General features: G+C 39.8%; 1 protein-coding gene across 8 annotated transcripts in view; it reads right to left on the bottom strand.

The window, feature by feature from the left end:
• MACROD2 (mono-ADP ribosylhydrolase 2) overlaps window positions 1–14,293 on the bottom strand; it is an 836,889-nt gene that overhangs the window by 357,378 nt on the left and 465,218 nt on the right. For 7 of the 8 annotated variants that reach the window (XM_090134637.1, XM_090134639.1, XM_090134638.1 and 4 more), the window contains 2 exons: window positions 4,144–4,221; window positions 873–994 (listed from right to left, as the gene is read on the bottom strand). In XM_090134637.1, the coding sequence (XP_089990763.1) occupies window positions 873–994; window positions 4,144–4,221 (200 nt within the window). The remainder of the gene's footprint in view (window positions 1–872; window positions 995–4,143; window positions 4,222–14,293) is intronic. The other variant, XM_090134641.1, reaches the window with a different exon arrangement.

Genomic DNA, 14,293 nt, shown 5'->3' with positions numbered 1-14,293 from the left:
CTCATGAAGTTCACATCGCTATAAATTCCCTAACAAATAAAGAATTAGCTGCAGAACTAGGGGAGGGAATTAGCATCCGCATAGAAGAATTTATCTGCCCGTGGTACTTCAAAGTTGGATTAGATTGCAGCTTTTTTTTTTTTTTTTTTTTGCTAAAAAATGTTTTACCAAGCCATTGTAAATGATTATGCTTTATTTGAATGCTTGATTGTTAAAGAAACAATATTTTCTTCTTTTTCTTTCAATTTTTGTCCTTCAATTCGAATAATGTTAGCTTGACTTCCTCTACCAGATTCTGCCTGTCTTCTTCCCAAACTCTGCCATAATAATCTTTTACTTTCCCTAGCTGGCCACTTACCGAAAAAAAGGCTTCCTTACAACCTTCTTCTTTAGGTAAGAGCAAAACAATCTATTATCATCGCAACAAGATAAAATAAAGATAGCTAAAACCAGAACCCTGGTTGTTCACAATGGCAGAACTAGGAGGACTTGCATCACGTCCAACTCCCATCTGCACAGTGATTTTATTTCACCCAAATAACAGTTGGCCAGAGCTCATGGCCAACTGTGCACCCAGAACTGCCATGCCTTTGCACAGACACTGCCTGCATGTGGCACAGAGGAGCTGAGGTGCCACTCTTCGGCACGGGGACCATGCAATGGCTATACCACTGTCCCCTTCCATCGCCTCCACAGAGCCCCTGCTAAAGCCATCTCTGCCTTTTTTTTTTTGTCTAGTAACTTTTTTGGGCAAACACCTATTTTTTCCATATTATGTGCATCAAGAATTCCTTGTGGAATTTTGTTCTTTATCAATAGTTATCCTAAGGCAAGGAAACAGTGATTCAAATTAGGTCTCACACAGTACTTACAAGTGATCTGATGCTGTTTTCTTTTGCCAGTTTCAGAGAGGATTTATAGCAACTTGCCAAGTTTTCTTTATGAGTATCAGTGATGTGCCCTCTTGCTATCGGCCCAACTGTATGGATCACATCTGCAAGAAATGGAAAAAAAAAAATTAGTAAGTGCAGTTCCTAAAGTAGTTCATTACTGATTTCATGAATGCACGAAACTACTATATTGGAAAATCAATCCATTTTGGCATTGTATCTAGACTGTATCTAAAAAAGTTGGAACGTTATTCTAAGAAAACATTTACAACTGATGAACGTGTAACATCTGTGGAAGTTATATGAAAGTGAGAAACTATAAAGGCTAAATTTTGAAGTAGAACTGCTTTTAGGTTAAAGGAAAATTAGAAAAATGTACCAAGTGCTTGCTATGTGTTTACCACAAACCACATGTGGGATGGACTACACATTTGAAGCCAGTTGCTCTCACTCTTTCACAGTCTACTCATTGGGAAAGCTCTCTGCAAAAGCTCAGCACGTAGGTGGTGATAAACAAGCTTCATTTTTTGCCTAATACTCAAGGCGTTTTCTCGGCAACTATTTGAAGAGGAGTAAAGTTATGATCTAAGAATGTGTTAGTTATTTCAGGAATGTGCTTTTCTTTCACATCAAACCAGGTGGAGACACTGCACAATAAAACAATAATATCTTATTCTGCCTGAAAAAGTTTAATGAACAAAAAGAGAAAGCAAAATCAGGGGGCAGCTCAGGTACAATGCCTCCAGATACTCTGAAACCAGATGCAGCAATCAATCAGCGTCTTCAGAGTGCAAAATGAAAAATGAAGTAAAAAAAGCCTGGAGTAAAACATGTTAAAGAGAATCCTAGCAAAATAAAAGGTGCCATGAAAAATTAATATTTTTTTCCCCCCACGTTTGCTAAGTAGGAAGCACATGTACTTCTCAGACATCACTCTTCAACAGCGTGTGCAAAGGTGCTACAGTGAGTTATGGTGGCAGGTACATCCTTTCCTCCCACCCTTTTGTCACCTCCCACAACACAGCAGCAATAAGCAGTGGCACCATTTTTGTAACATTTTCACAAAAAGGAAATGCTTCCAGTTGAGGCACTGCAGTCCCTTTGGTCAGGTTATATTTCTGTCCCTCCCGTGACAAGTTTCCGTGGACATCTGCTGCTGTTACAGCCCAGAATATTCATTTACTGAAAGGCTTTACAGAATTCAGACTACTAATGTTCGTCCAGGCTGCATTTCATTATTCTTCTCCAACCTATCCAAAATCATGAGAGAAAGTGACCAAGCGTCAAGATGCAAGCCACCCTCATATTTATTATTACTCAAGGCAATAGCAGCTGCCAAGTTCTAGTCTCTGCAACATTAACAAAGTAAACAAACAAAAGGTTTACTACTCTTCCTTCCATTTTGATCGCAATAATTTCCTCCAGCTCTGAGCCCAAGATGGACAGATTGGATATTACCCGCTGAACGTCACAGTGGATGCACAACACCTACAGCAAACCCTTCCCACAGCACTTCAGGAGACAGAAACACGCAGTAGATGTTCACGTTCCAATAGGTGATCAAAACAAGTTGAATGGTTTTACCAGAAATTTTGGAGAAGACATACTTACACATTTTAGTAAACTAAAACTGAAGCTAAACTGAGAGCTATTAAGACCTAGGAAAAGACAAAAAAAAAAAAAAAAAAAAAAGCACAACTAGTTTAAAATTTGCTTCTGCTTACAAAGATGAGGTTTGAGCGCTTTCATTAGGTAAGACCATCATTTCATATGTCTACAAACTCTACAGTGGCTTACTTCAGGTTGAAACTTTCCAGGGCATGTTTTCCTTTGGCAGTGTTTGCACTTGGTCCCTTCAAAGGAAAAAAAGCATCTCTCGACACTTTTTCTTATTTGTTTTTGAAAGAGACAACCTGCTATTACTGAGCAAAGGGAAGAAACGTAACAGTAAATCTGATCTCAATCAAGGTTATCCTACATTTAGAGACAGTAAGATCAGAGGCATTGCAGTGCATTTTAAATTCACCAGTCAACAAGCAAGTCAAGTAATGGAACGACTACAAAACAAACTTAACAACAAATCATAGAGGATAAATAAGCAGAGAATCCTAAAAGAATTTCCTTTTTCTGCTAAAGCCAAATTAAGTTGCATTTCAAGGTGCTGCTGCTCAGAAGTGGAAGCCTAATTGTTGAATTTAACCATGAGTTAACCAACAAGATAGGGGGTCAGCGAATGGCCCAAGTGCCAAATTCTCACTCAAGTCTTTCTGTACAAAACTTCCCTTCCCAGAATTTCTAGGTACATTTTGCTCATTAAACATTTTCTCCATTTCTTTCACCTTTCATTATTAAACAGAATCTTCAAAAATTCCCGTTTCAATGATGCAAATTGTCTCTTTTACCATCTTCTCTTTTTTAATGGAACTTCACGACTTAGAATTTTCATGGTACTTCATCCAACTCTCTACCACTACAGCCGATGTATCACATAAATAGGTAACCTTCAATGCAATTATCGGCTGTTATGTAGCATTTTTAGTTTGTTTTTCTTTTTAAACAAGTTCACAATAGGTGCTTCTCTGGACAGGACACTGAAGATGGTTATGAATTGGTTTCTCATCCATCAACATTATTGCAATTGTTTAGGAATTTATCATTGTCAAAAACTGTTTGTCTAAGGCACTTCCTTATAGAAACACATGACCACGACAAAGAAAGATTTTACTAGCACTAGCAGCACTAATCACAGGCCAAAGCGTTTCTTGGTCAGCTGATGAACATGGAAGTAAAGATTTTATTGTTGTACACTGTCAGTAAAATCTGTGTATCCATATATTGTCTAAACAATCTATTATTCAGCTCAAACTACTCCCCAGTATGTCAAGGTTTGCAGACAGGCAAAATCCTTCGAGATTATACAGGCATAAAGCAAACAGATCAGGAAATAAAAACACTTCCCCAGCACTCCCAGCCCAACAAGTTGATATATGAGGATTGGACTCCACAGCCTGAAGAAGAGCCATTTATTTTTAATATAGTTATGAAGACTGGGTCAATCTTCCACCTTGCCTCCCACAAGGAAATTTCATTTCTGCCTTAGTCACAGCCTCACCACACGCAGCTGGAAAAATTCAGTTACTGCAGTGCTGGTAGACACAGGTGGAAATGTCTACAGGCATCTGTCCTCAAAACAAACTTCAGCCCTACTACTTCAGCCACCCACAACAGCAGCCAGCCCCACATACATACAGACCTCTGGCATCACCAGCTGGCATCGCCAGTGGGACACAAATGTGCAAATCCTGCTTGATGGTCTTCCACATCAATCTGCCTGGGGGTAGAAGAAGGAGGTGTCACAGAGAATGGTTGCATTCACTCCGATTTTTTTTTTAATGTAAGATAGAGCCACTACAATTGCTTTGAAGCTTCTGCTTTACCACAGTCAGTCTTCAAGCTGAGGGCTTTGGTAAAAAAGATGCAGTCCCAATGTTCCTAAATCACTTTCATTCCATGTAAACAACAAAGGTGCATGCTCACAATTTTAAGAGCACACAGAGGCGCAGAGCCCCAGAGGTAGGAATACATTCCTTTGAAATTCAGGCCACAGCGAAGGAGATAATTTTCCTCCAAAAATACTTCCAGAGAGAAGGTAAAGGAGCCCGAAAGAAAGCAATGGCATAGATCTGCAAATACTACCACGGTTTGTAGCTCGTCTAGGGCAACAACAATTGAGTTTTGCACTGTTATCTCTATGATTTGTGTTGCAACTTATGGCTGATAAGAGGAGAGAATACTCAATCCGTCTGCTCTTTTTCTAGTCTTCTGACTTTCAGTCACTTGGTTAGAAATTCTGGCAGCCAAATGGAGGAGTGTAGCAACCGCACATCAATTTGCATGTGTGCATGCTCTGCATCATCCCTGCTTGCTTTCATTCCATTTTTCGTCTTGTTTTTCTCTGAAGCACTATAATGAATGCAGGCATCTTGTGTAAACCACTAACTAATCTTGAGGGATAACAGACATTTTGGCATTTAAAATATCCCTGTCCCCACTTAGCTATCAGTGAAAATAAATGTAGTTTGGGCATTTAATCAACCCTTCAAAAGCACAGTGACTCTTCCCTCAAATTCCTGCACGGGTCATTGAAAAATGAGACCATGTCTACCTTAACACACAAACCCTACATGTAAAAGGACAAGGCAAGGCTTTTTTTTTTTCTTTTTTTTTTTTCCGGTCTCCTTCATTAAATTAATCAGTCCATAAATCTTAACACGCTGTTTTCCTCATGATTTGTGTCCACCATACTTAAAGGGCAGAGCAATGTGGGCCAAGATGCAAAAACAACATCCAGCTGCAAAAGCATAAAGTGAAAAAGCGACCGTGACTCACCGTCACCGCGGAGGAAACTCTGATATAATTTACTTTTCTCCTGTTCTTTGTAGAAGTGATGTTAGATGGGCAAAATGTTAGCATAACGTATTTTCAAACAAATGAAGAAGTTTTCCTCGTTTCCTGCCTCGCAGAAGTGAGGGCAGCTCACATTCACGGCGTTAACGAAGCGGCAGACCAAGGCTAGAATCAATCGCACGCTTCCCTCCTTCATCCCGTTGTCGCTCTCACAGCCCTAATCGGCCCATCTAGTGGTGCATAATGAGGCTGTCCTCCGTCCATCACTGCCTGAGCTGGGTGAATTTTAAGAAGGAAGCTACCGTACCGTGTGTCACTGAATAAAAACAAGACATCTGACAATCAACTGCAGCATCAAGAGCTCCATTCGTAAGTCCAAGCAGCTGACTTCATCAGTAAGCGCTCAGAAGATTGGTCCTGAAACTAATAGCCAAGCCTCAACTGATAGGGGGAGGAATTACCCCCATATGCTCACAGACACTACTCGTGAAGTCCATATCGCTTTGGTATACAGATTTGCTTGGCTTATTTTCTATTGCCATTTGCATGCCTTTGCTCATAAAACGTGCATTTTCAATGTGTAATAAACAACTGTTAATTCAAGTTCAACCTAAATGATTCCCTCAGGACCACAGCCTAATTTAAGTTATTTACTAATATATGCCTCCAAAACTTGATTAGCTGAGTTGAATATTTTACACGCAAGAAAACATGTTTTATAGATCCCACAATATGTACTTGACATATGACACGGCTCTTCAGTTATGAGTATTCATTTGCTTTATATCTTTTCACTTTTCAAGGTATTGCAATCATCAAATATTTTGTAAAGCACATCATTTTCAAGCAGAGAAAAAAAATCTGCATTTACGAGCATTGAAAGCAACTGCCTCAGTTTTTAGGCTTGAATCAATAAGCACAGCTCAATCTGAACTTTGTCCCTTTTCCAGCTTCCTTCTGTGTTTAAATAGCTGTTTTGGATAAACCAAACAATGTTTCATTACACGCAAAAGCCACAGTATCTAAAAGCCACTCGCATAAAATACTTAAGCCATTTTTCACCTAAATGGAATCGTCTACCCAAGAAAGAGTAAAGAATATGTTTGTTATAAATGATTAACCAGGATTCCTCTTTGCGGGTTAGGTATATATTTTAAGTACGAGACAGTAGAGACAGCCAGAAAACAATATTCCCACAGGGAGAGGCCAAGGGTTTGCCGAGCCCACGAGGTCCTTTGGGGACCCGTGCTCAATAGCTAGCATTTAGCAGAGTGCAATCACTCCGAGCCCCAGGATGCTGCAAACACAAGGAGCTTGTTCACAGCAGTCACACCACCGCCATGACAGCCGGCCGGAGAATTAAGTCCCACAGGTCGAAACCCAAGTATTTTTGGCACTCGTGATTGTCATAAAAGATGAGGCTGGGATATGCCCATGCAATCCCAAAGCACCTCCCTCTCACTGATGCTCTCCCAGCATTGCGCTGCCATCGGAGCCTCCCCATTAGCCGTCGAGACAACAGTAGGCTCTGTTCAGGCAAGACGAGTAAATGGTGCAATTAAGAGACACTATCCTATATCCCAAAGTAATAGGTTTTACAAAGCAATTTAGCACTAAGATGACAGATGTCAAAGCTGTGACTAGACAGACGGCCCCACCACTTCTACAGAAGTAATTGCCTACATGTAGAACTAAAATGCAAGGGCTCCACTTGGGATATTCATAACATGATGTGATAAGAAAGAACTTGAAATGCATACAAGATGGCTTAACATGAAATTATGAGATCCGTGGCTTGCTTTTTCTGTTTTCCCCTTTAATCTGGACTTGAAATCACTGCAGCAGAAATGCCTGTTATCCTTATTCACCCCTGCTAATCTCTATCGAAACAAAAACCTTACATCACCCAGGAAGATAAGGCTGAAAAAATGAATTATGCTTCCCCAAGCAACTTTTTTTTCAAGCTCATCACCCCATGGCAAACACCATTTGGCTGCATCCCAGAGGAGGCCTGCCAAGCCCCCCTTGACCCAAGTCATGCTCTCCACTGTTCTGACCATTGTTCTGCAATGGAACAAGGCAAGAACAAAGCCACCCTAATCTGTCTTGATGTTTGCTTCATGTAGGAGAGCATGAGCCACAAAGATTCTCTGTTCCCTTTATTAAGCAGCAAGAGGTGTTAGGGGGGTTGTTCTTATTTGTCAAATAATTTAATCAGTCAGCTTTTCAGCACACGAAACTAAACTTATTTGCCCTTAGATCAAGAGGAGTTATTCTTAAGAGACTAAGTTAAAGTGCGTTTGCCTGCCCTTCCACAAAAATTTCAAACCAATATAAACAGTACGGTGATGGATGTACCACTATCAATTACCATGTAAATCCAAGGAATGTTGAACCATACTCAATGCTTGATTCAAAAATATTGACTGAAAAATAAGACCATTAAAAAACATGCAACACAAATCAAAACACAAAAAGATGGAAAAGTATTTAAAATCCATTGTGTTTTCTTTGCTGTTTGTTGTTGTTGTTTAAGTAAACCTCGGTTCTAGTTGTGGAATTGGATTGATTAACAGGGGTACAGAATTTTGAGATGGATCGATGCTCTTAGCAACTGAAAACAGACCCCTTGTCACACTTAGGTTGTTTTTAGCATCCAACCAATCCCAAGAAAGCAGATTTAGTCACCTCTGCTGGTATACTGCACAGGTAGCATAGCTTATATTCATCCTTAAGGGAAAAGAAAAAGAACACAACCATGCTGCAAAACACAATTACCAGGCTAACAATTTGATCCAGAGATTATTTACATTCACAACTGAAAGTCTTCCACTATCCTCAAAGCACCGACACCACAGAGCGCTCCAATAGTTAATAACAAACTATGGAAAGAGCCCTTATTTCCTATTTTGAGGATTCTCCTATAATCCAAACAGAAACGGAACATCAGTAACATTTATTATTAAGACATGTTTTATTATTAGGTTGACGTTGCCTCAGAGGTATTGAAATAAGGGAAGATGTGCCCAAAGAACTACACCAAAACAACAAACTAATGGAGATAATGACATTCCCAGACCATGAGAAACCTTAAACAGGGTCTCAAATACAAGCAGATTCCCTTGCCCCTCGCCATCCAGGTGGGAGGCATCACCAACAGCCTTCAAGGGAATTTCTGAAGTCCAGATGAGAGGTGAGTCAGTGGGTGCTGACTGAGGGAAGATAGCCTATCTGCTCAGTTGCACACTTGAAAGGTGCCAGTTCCCTTCAGGGAAGGCAAAAGAGCTTCATTTTATCTTTTAATCAGATCACTTCAGGTAAAGAGATATTTTAAAAGTTTAATTGTTTCCATAATAGGTAGTTTTATGGGATTCTTAAAGAGACAATGAAGTATGATTTAAACTTCCTAGGAAAATTGCATTCATAACTTTATTGTGGTTAATCTATTCCTTGACAGCAACACATTATGAAAAGTTACCGTGTTCAAATTTCCATGTACGTTTTCTACATTCTCCATCTTGAGAATAAACTCCTTCCACCTCCAATATTGAAGTAAACCTTTTCCACATGACACTTCTTTAATGTGCGTAACCTGCAGCATAAAGAAGCCATGCTTCTCCAAGAACTTAGCTCATTTCTGTTGAGACAAAACAGTGAATAGATTACAGATTCTCAATGCATCTTCTAGAGGCTACTGGTATACTTATACCAGCCTGGTAACATTTAAAATTTGACAAATCCTGCTAGAAAAATTTAGTTTTTCCCTTGCTGCAAAACCACACCGCTCACGTAACACAGATACGAGATCTGTGCACAGCCTGCTCTTATCATTAATCATCTCCCAAAGTAGAGTGGATGCAAAGGGAAGAGAAAGCTGGGAACTACAATTTCAACACAATTAAATATTTTTAAATATATACGTCCTAACGTTAACAAGGCAGAGCTGAGGAGAACATGGAAACTGTGCTACAGGACCATGTTTAATACAGGGGATGAGGTATTTCCCCCGTAAGCAATAAATGCAGTGCTTACAGCTCCCAACCTACCAGCTGCTTATGAGCATGGGAGCAGTCCTCCTCATGTCAGTGAGACTATCGGGGCATTTAAAGAAGAACAAGGACTTAAGCAAAGGAAAATGACAGCACATCTTCTCCAGAATAATAAATGCACCTTGATTGCTTCATCTCTTAAGGGTTATCGCTGCAGATCTCACTTTTACTGTCTTTTTTTTTTTTTTTATGGTGACAAGAAAAATTCCAAATTTACCTCACTGAAATATTTCTCTTCCATACTTTCAGGAGCATTAACAAGCAGCATTTCGTGGACTTGGCTCATGACCAGTTCCTTTAGAAACGCTTTCCCCTATTGCATCTATTGAATCCCTCGCCGAATGATAAAAAGAAGAAAAAATACAAAGCATTTATCAACTTCCCTCTGCACCATCAGCACCTCTCCCCTAGACGCACACAAACCCTGCCAGTGAGAGCTGGCACATATGTGGCACCCAGCAAGTTTAACTCATTTTAAAAAGTTGACTGGACTTCCAGTTGGCAATGCCACTGCAATTGCTTCACAGAAGCGTGATAAGAGAAATAACTGGACAGCTCTTTGAACCGTAACATGAGTCTTCATGCCTAGAAAAGGGATCTTTCCATCATCAATTATATTTTATTTTTTAAATTTAGATGGCTGAAACCATGCTAATGCTCCCTCTCCTGATATCAGCATATTTCAGATATCAACTTCCAGGAATGCCAAGCATCTGTGATAAGTTCCTCTGAACATTTCCTCCCAGTCTCCTCCCCAGAGATGCTCCAGTTTGAAAAACAGTTCCATCAGCTGGAGATGAAACAAACATCGACACTTGGAATGCATCGCCCTGCAACTCAGCTTAAAAGCAAACCTACCAGATGCTAGTGGCATGAGCGTGCCAGAGCCAAAGTAGGAAATAATGGGAAAAGCATGATGAAATAAAATGGAAAAAAACACATATTTACACAAAAGGAGATAGATAGGCATATTCAGAAAAGAAATTCAGTGCCTTAACCCTGTTACCTGCATGCTTTATTAACTATAGAACACCTTGGGTGGGAAGGGACCTGAAAGGTCATTTGGGCAGGACAGCCTAGACCCTGCTCTGCAGCTACACAACCGTCTGAGGCCTCTGTCCAGCATAACAAGTCAACAGCCTCGGGCTTTCTGGCTTATATGAAGCACAAAACCACGGGGCCAGCAGGGCCACCACGCCATGTGGCACCTGAGCACCCACATCACAGCAGCCGCCCATGGGGTAAAGCAAAAGGAGCTGGGGCAGAGACAAACAGCTCCGCTCCTGCTCCCAGCATGGGCAGGTACAGGAGCAAGCAGGGAAATGAGATGGAGACAGCAAGAATATTTAACAGAAATTGTGGTATTTTGTACAATATGTAATGCTCGTGTGGATTCAAGTGAAAAACAAGCTTTGACAAACATCTTGAGAGTGTTTTGCATCAGTGGAAGTTGTAAACAGTTGAATTTGCAGCAGAAGGAAATGTATAAAATAAGAAGCAAGAGAACTGTTAAGTTGTTTTTTTCCATTCCCTTGTTTTTTATGGGTTTCTTATTGTTGTTTTGTGCTTGTGTGCGCGTGGTTGGTTTTTTTGTCAAGACAAAACAAGTGCATTGCAAAACAAACTTAGTAACTCACAGAGGGTTATTGTACTGCTAATGCTCTCCTTCATGTCAAGCACCATCGCTACCAAAAGCCCTGGAAAAACACTGGTGTCATACCTTGTTCAGCTCAATTGAGAACATGCACTTAAACAACCTTTTGGAAAGTCAGGTAATGACCTAAAAGAGCTGCTGAAGGGCACTCTTGAGCTTAGCTTTACTGGAGAAGAAAAACAGATGTAAATAAGGTTAACTTCTGCTCTAAGACACGTCACAGCATCCGTGAGCCTGTCACAAGCCTTTCACGATCATCACAAGAGGGGGATGTCAGACAAGTCTCTTAAATAGCTGATAACTAGACATGGGGTAACACAAATGGTAGCAGTGATTTGGAAACACAGTAATGCCTTTGAAAAAAGCCGTGCAATGGTGGAGCTTGCAATAGTGACAAAGTGTCGGAGCAACATGCCATTTCCAACTGCAGGGCTGTGGCTTACTGAGGAGCTGCTCCATGTGTGGGAAACCATACTGAGAAAAATGTTTCATCTTTATTACCCTTGTTACTGAAGTTAAGCGACCTTTTTCAGCAGTGCCCGCATACTCAAAACATCCTTTCCTTACAAAGAATGCCTGCAGACTCCTGTTGCCTGCTTGAACATCAGATTAGATGTAGTTTCTTGAGACCTGTGTGCAAAGTCATACTTCACATCATCTCCCCTCACACAGACTGTTGGAAAGGCTTAGTGCCATTTCCATACTGACAGCATTTACTTCAAGAATAACAACAGTACCTCATGTTTAAAAAAAACACAACAACACAACGAAAAAACTCAGAGCTCATAAAGCAGCAAGCAATTTGGCTGGCCTCGCCAGCTGAGCAATACAGAGTGAAACAAGCGAAAATGCAATTGACAAAACAAAGCAAGATGACATACAGATGTGCACTTTTACATAGAATCATGAAGGTTGGAAAATTGGAAAAGACCTCTACAAGCATCTAGTCCCATCATCAACTCATCAAGCCCACAAACTAAACCATGGCCCTAAGTGCCACGTATCCCCATTTCTTGGGCACCTTTGCAGACAATGATTCCACTACTTCTCTGGATAGCCATTCCAATGCTTGACTGTTCTCATGAAATCAATGCAAATCTTCAAGGCAAGTCATCCTGCCCTTAGGCACACAAAACATTTTCAATATAATTCCCATGTCTGAAGGCAACATGTTGGAAAAAGCTGAGTTCAGTTACTTCAGCAGTGCCATCTGCAGAGTGAAGTGCTTACACAACACTGGGCTGTGGTACATAGAAGATCACTGCAGTGCAATAGCTGCTTGTGCTTTGAGAAATCCATAGATACCCACTGATCCTACAGCAGCAGGGTGGAAGAGGCAAAGAATGAGAAATCTGGAAAGCCAATTCAATGTGCTCATGAAATCTTAAAAGGCAAAGCTTCAGTGTAAGAACAAGGGCATCTTCCCATTTCTAAAAACACCCAAGTTTTCCAGAAATAATTTAGTAATGACAGTGCAAAACATTAATGCTTTATAATTTGGGGGTTGGAACTAGATGATTTTTTAAGATCCCTTCCAATCCAAGCCCTTCTCTGGTAATTTAATTATTAGTAATACTTTGGCTTCGCAGAAAGTTCATCTTTCAATGTAACTAGGGTTTTTCTGTAAGGACCATTGGAAAAAAATAACCAATCCATCATGTGTTTTTTAGCTGTAAGATCATGATTTCCATCTAAAGTTATTTGCAAAGTAACTGTCCCTAGACTGATAGCCTTGCTTCTGGGGGAGAATGGAAGAGGAAAGAAGACAAAACAATGGTTTCCCTTAAAATACAGTTCCACTGTATCTGAACATTCCCTTTTCTCCCGATTCTCAATCAATAATGGTTTTGTTAGGAAGTTGACATCATTGCAATGTCTTTACCTGCTAGTTAATTTTCAGCAACAGCAAGTGCTTCAATAAATCTTTTGATGGAGCTTTTCAATAAATAGTATGGCTAGGATTTATGGGGTTGATTATAAAAAGCTTTTTAAAAAAAGAACTATCATTTAGTAGAGAAATAGTATGTATATTCAGAGGAAGACAATATCCCTTTCTTCACTGAAAAGTTTTTGGAAAAGAAAACCTAGATAATAAACTTTTAATTTCAATAGCAACATTAGGTGAGGAAGGAAAATTACAATAGGCCAGGTACCACGTCAGCCCTGATATACTACTACACTTCTTTATGAGCACATTACAATTCAGAGAGCTAATAATAAAAAGAAGTGATGCTGAGATGATGAATTGATGCTATGCAATTAGACCTATTAGAATTCACAAGAGCCGACAGGCAATAATCAAACCACTTTCATGCTGCCCATTGCAATTATCTTTGCACTTAAGAATCAACAAAGCACATAATGACTTGCTCTTGATTAAGAAATTCATGAGAAATGGAATTTTAATTAGTGTGTAGAAAATTTGGGCAATTTATTACTTTACAGGACAACAGATTGTGAAAACTAGTTGAGTGGTTGCATGCGTTCAGTAGAGGCTCAGGCCCAAACAGCCTGCATCAACTCTTCTAACAGCTTCCTAACTACCTTCCTTGAAACAAGATGGCCAAAGTTGACATTCACTTCTGCTGAACTCTAAAAAAACAAAACAAACCTGATGAAGCATGAGTGAAACACAAACCTGCTGATGCTCATCAGCTGGTAATTGAAAAGGAATCAGATGGAATTACATTTGCTCATGGTATGAGCTGCAAATGCTAGAGGGTCTAATTCTACATTATCATCACAACTTGAGTAGGACAATCAGACAATGAAAAACTACCACTGGTCAAAACAATCAAACATGGCCTGAAGAATAACACAAACGTTAATTTTTCTTTTAAAAGCCCTTGATAGGAAAAGCTGTTTAGTTCCTAAAGAAATTACTGACTCGGAATCAAATGGTTTACTAATAACATGAACACAAAAACACCTACCAACAAGCGTGCAAAGAAGCAGCAAGAATGCAGCAACCTTGATCATAGGAAATGGAGGTTGATGGGGAAATGGAGCAACAATACTGAACTCAAATATTCAAAAATGAACTACTTTTAATACCAACAAAAATCCATACAGCAAGTGGGAGCCCTGAAAGTACAGAAATAAATAGGATGTTATTTGCACAAGGAAATGAATGGTCAGTCAGCACAACATCAAAAGAAATGTTTGCTTAGGAAAAAACATAATATTCATTTCAAAAAATAAAAATTACTGGAGATCCAAAATAGTACTGGAGGTGTTTGGATTAGTTACAAATGATAAATAATTTGGATTAGTGTGCTGTTACTGAAAAAGCT

Source organism: Phasianus colchicus, chromosome 2 (genome assembly GCF_987193195.1).
Source record: "Phasianus colchicus chromosome 2, bPhaCol1.hap1.1, whole genome shotgun sequence".
Taxonomy (NCBI): domain Eukaryota; kingdom Metazoa; phylum Chordata; class Aves; order Galliformes; family Phasianidae; genus Phasianus; species Phasianus colchicus.
This window is presented reverse-complemented; position numbering and strand designations above follow the sequence as displayed.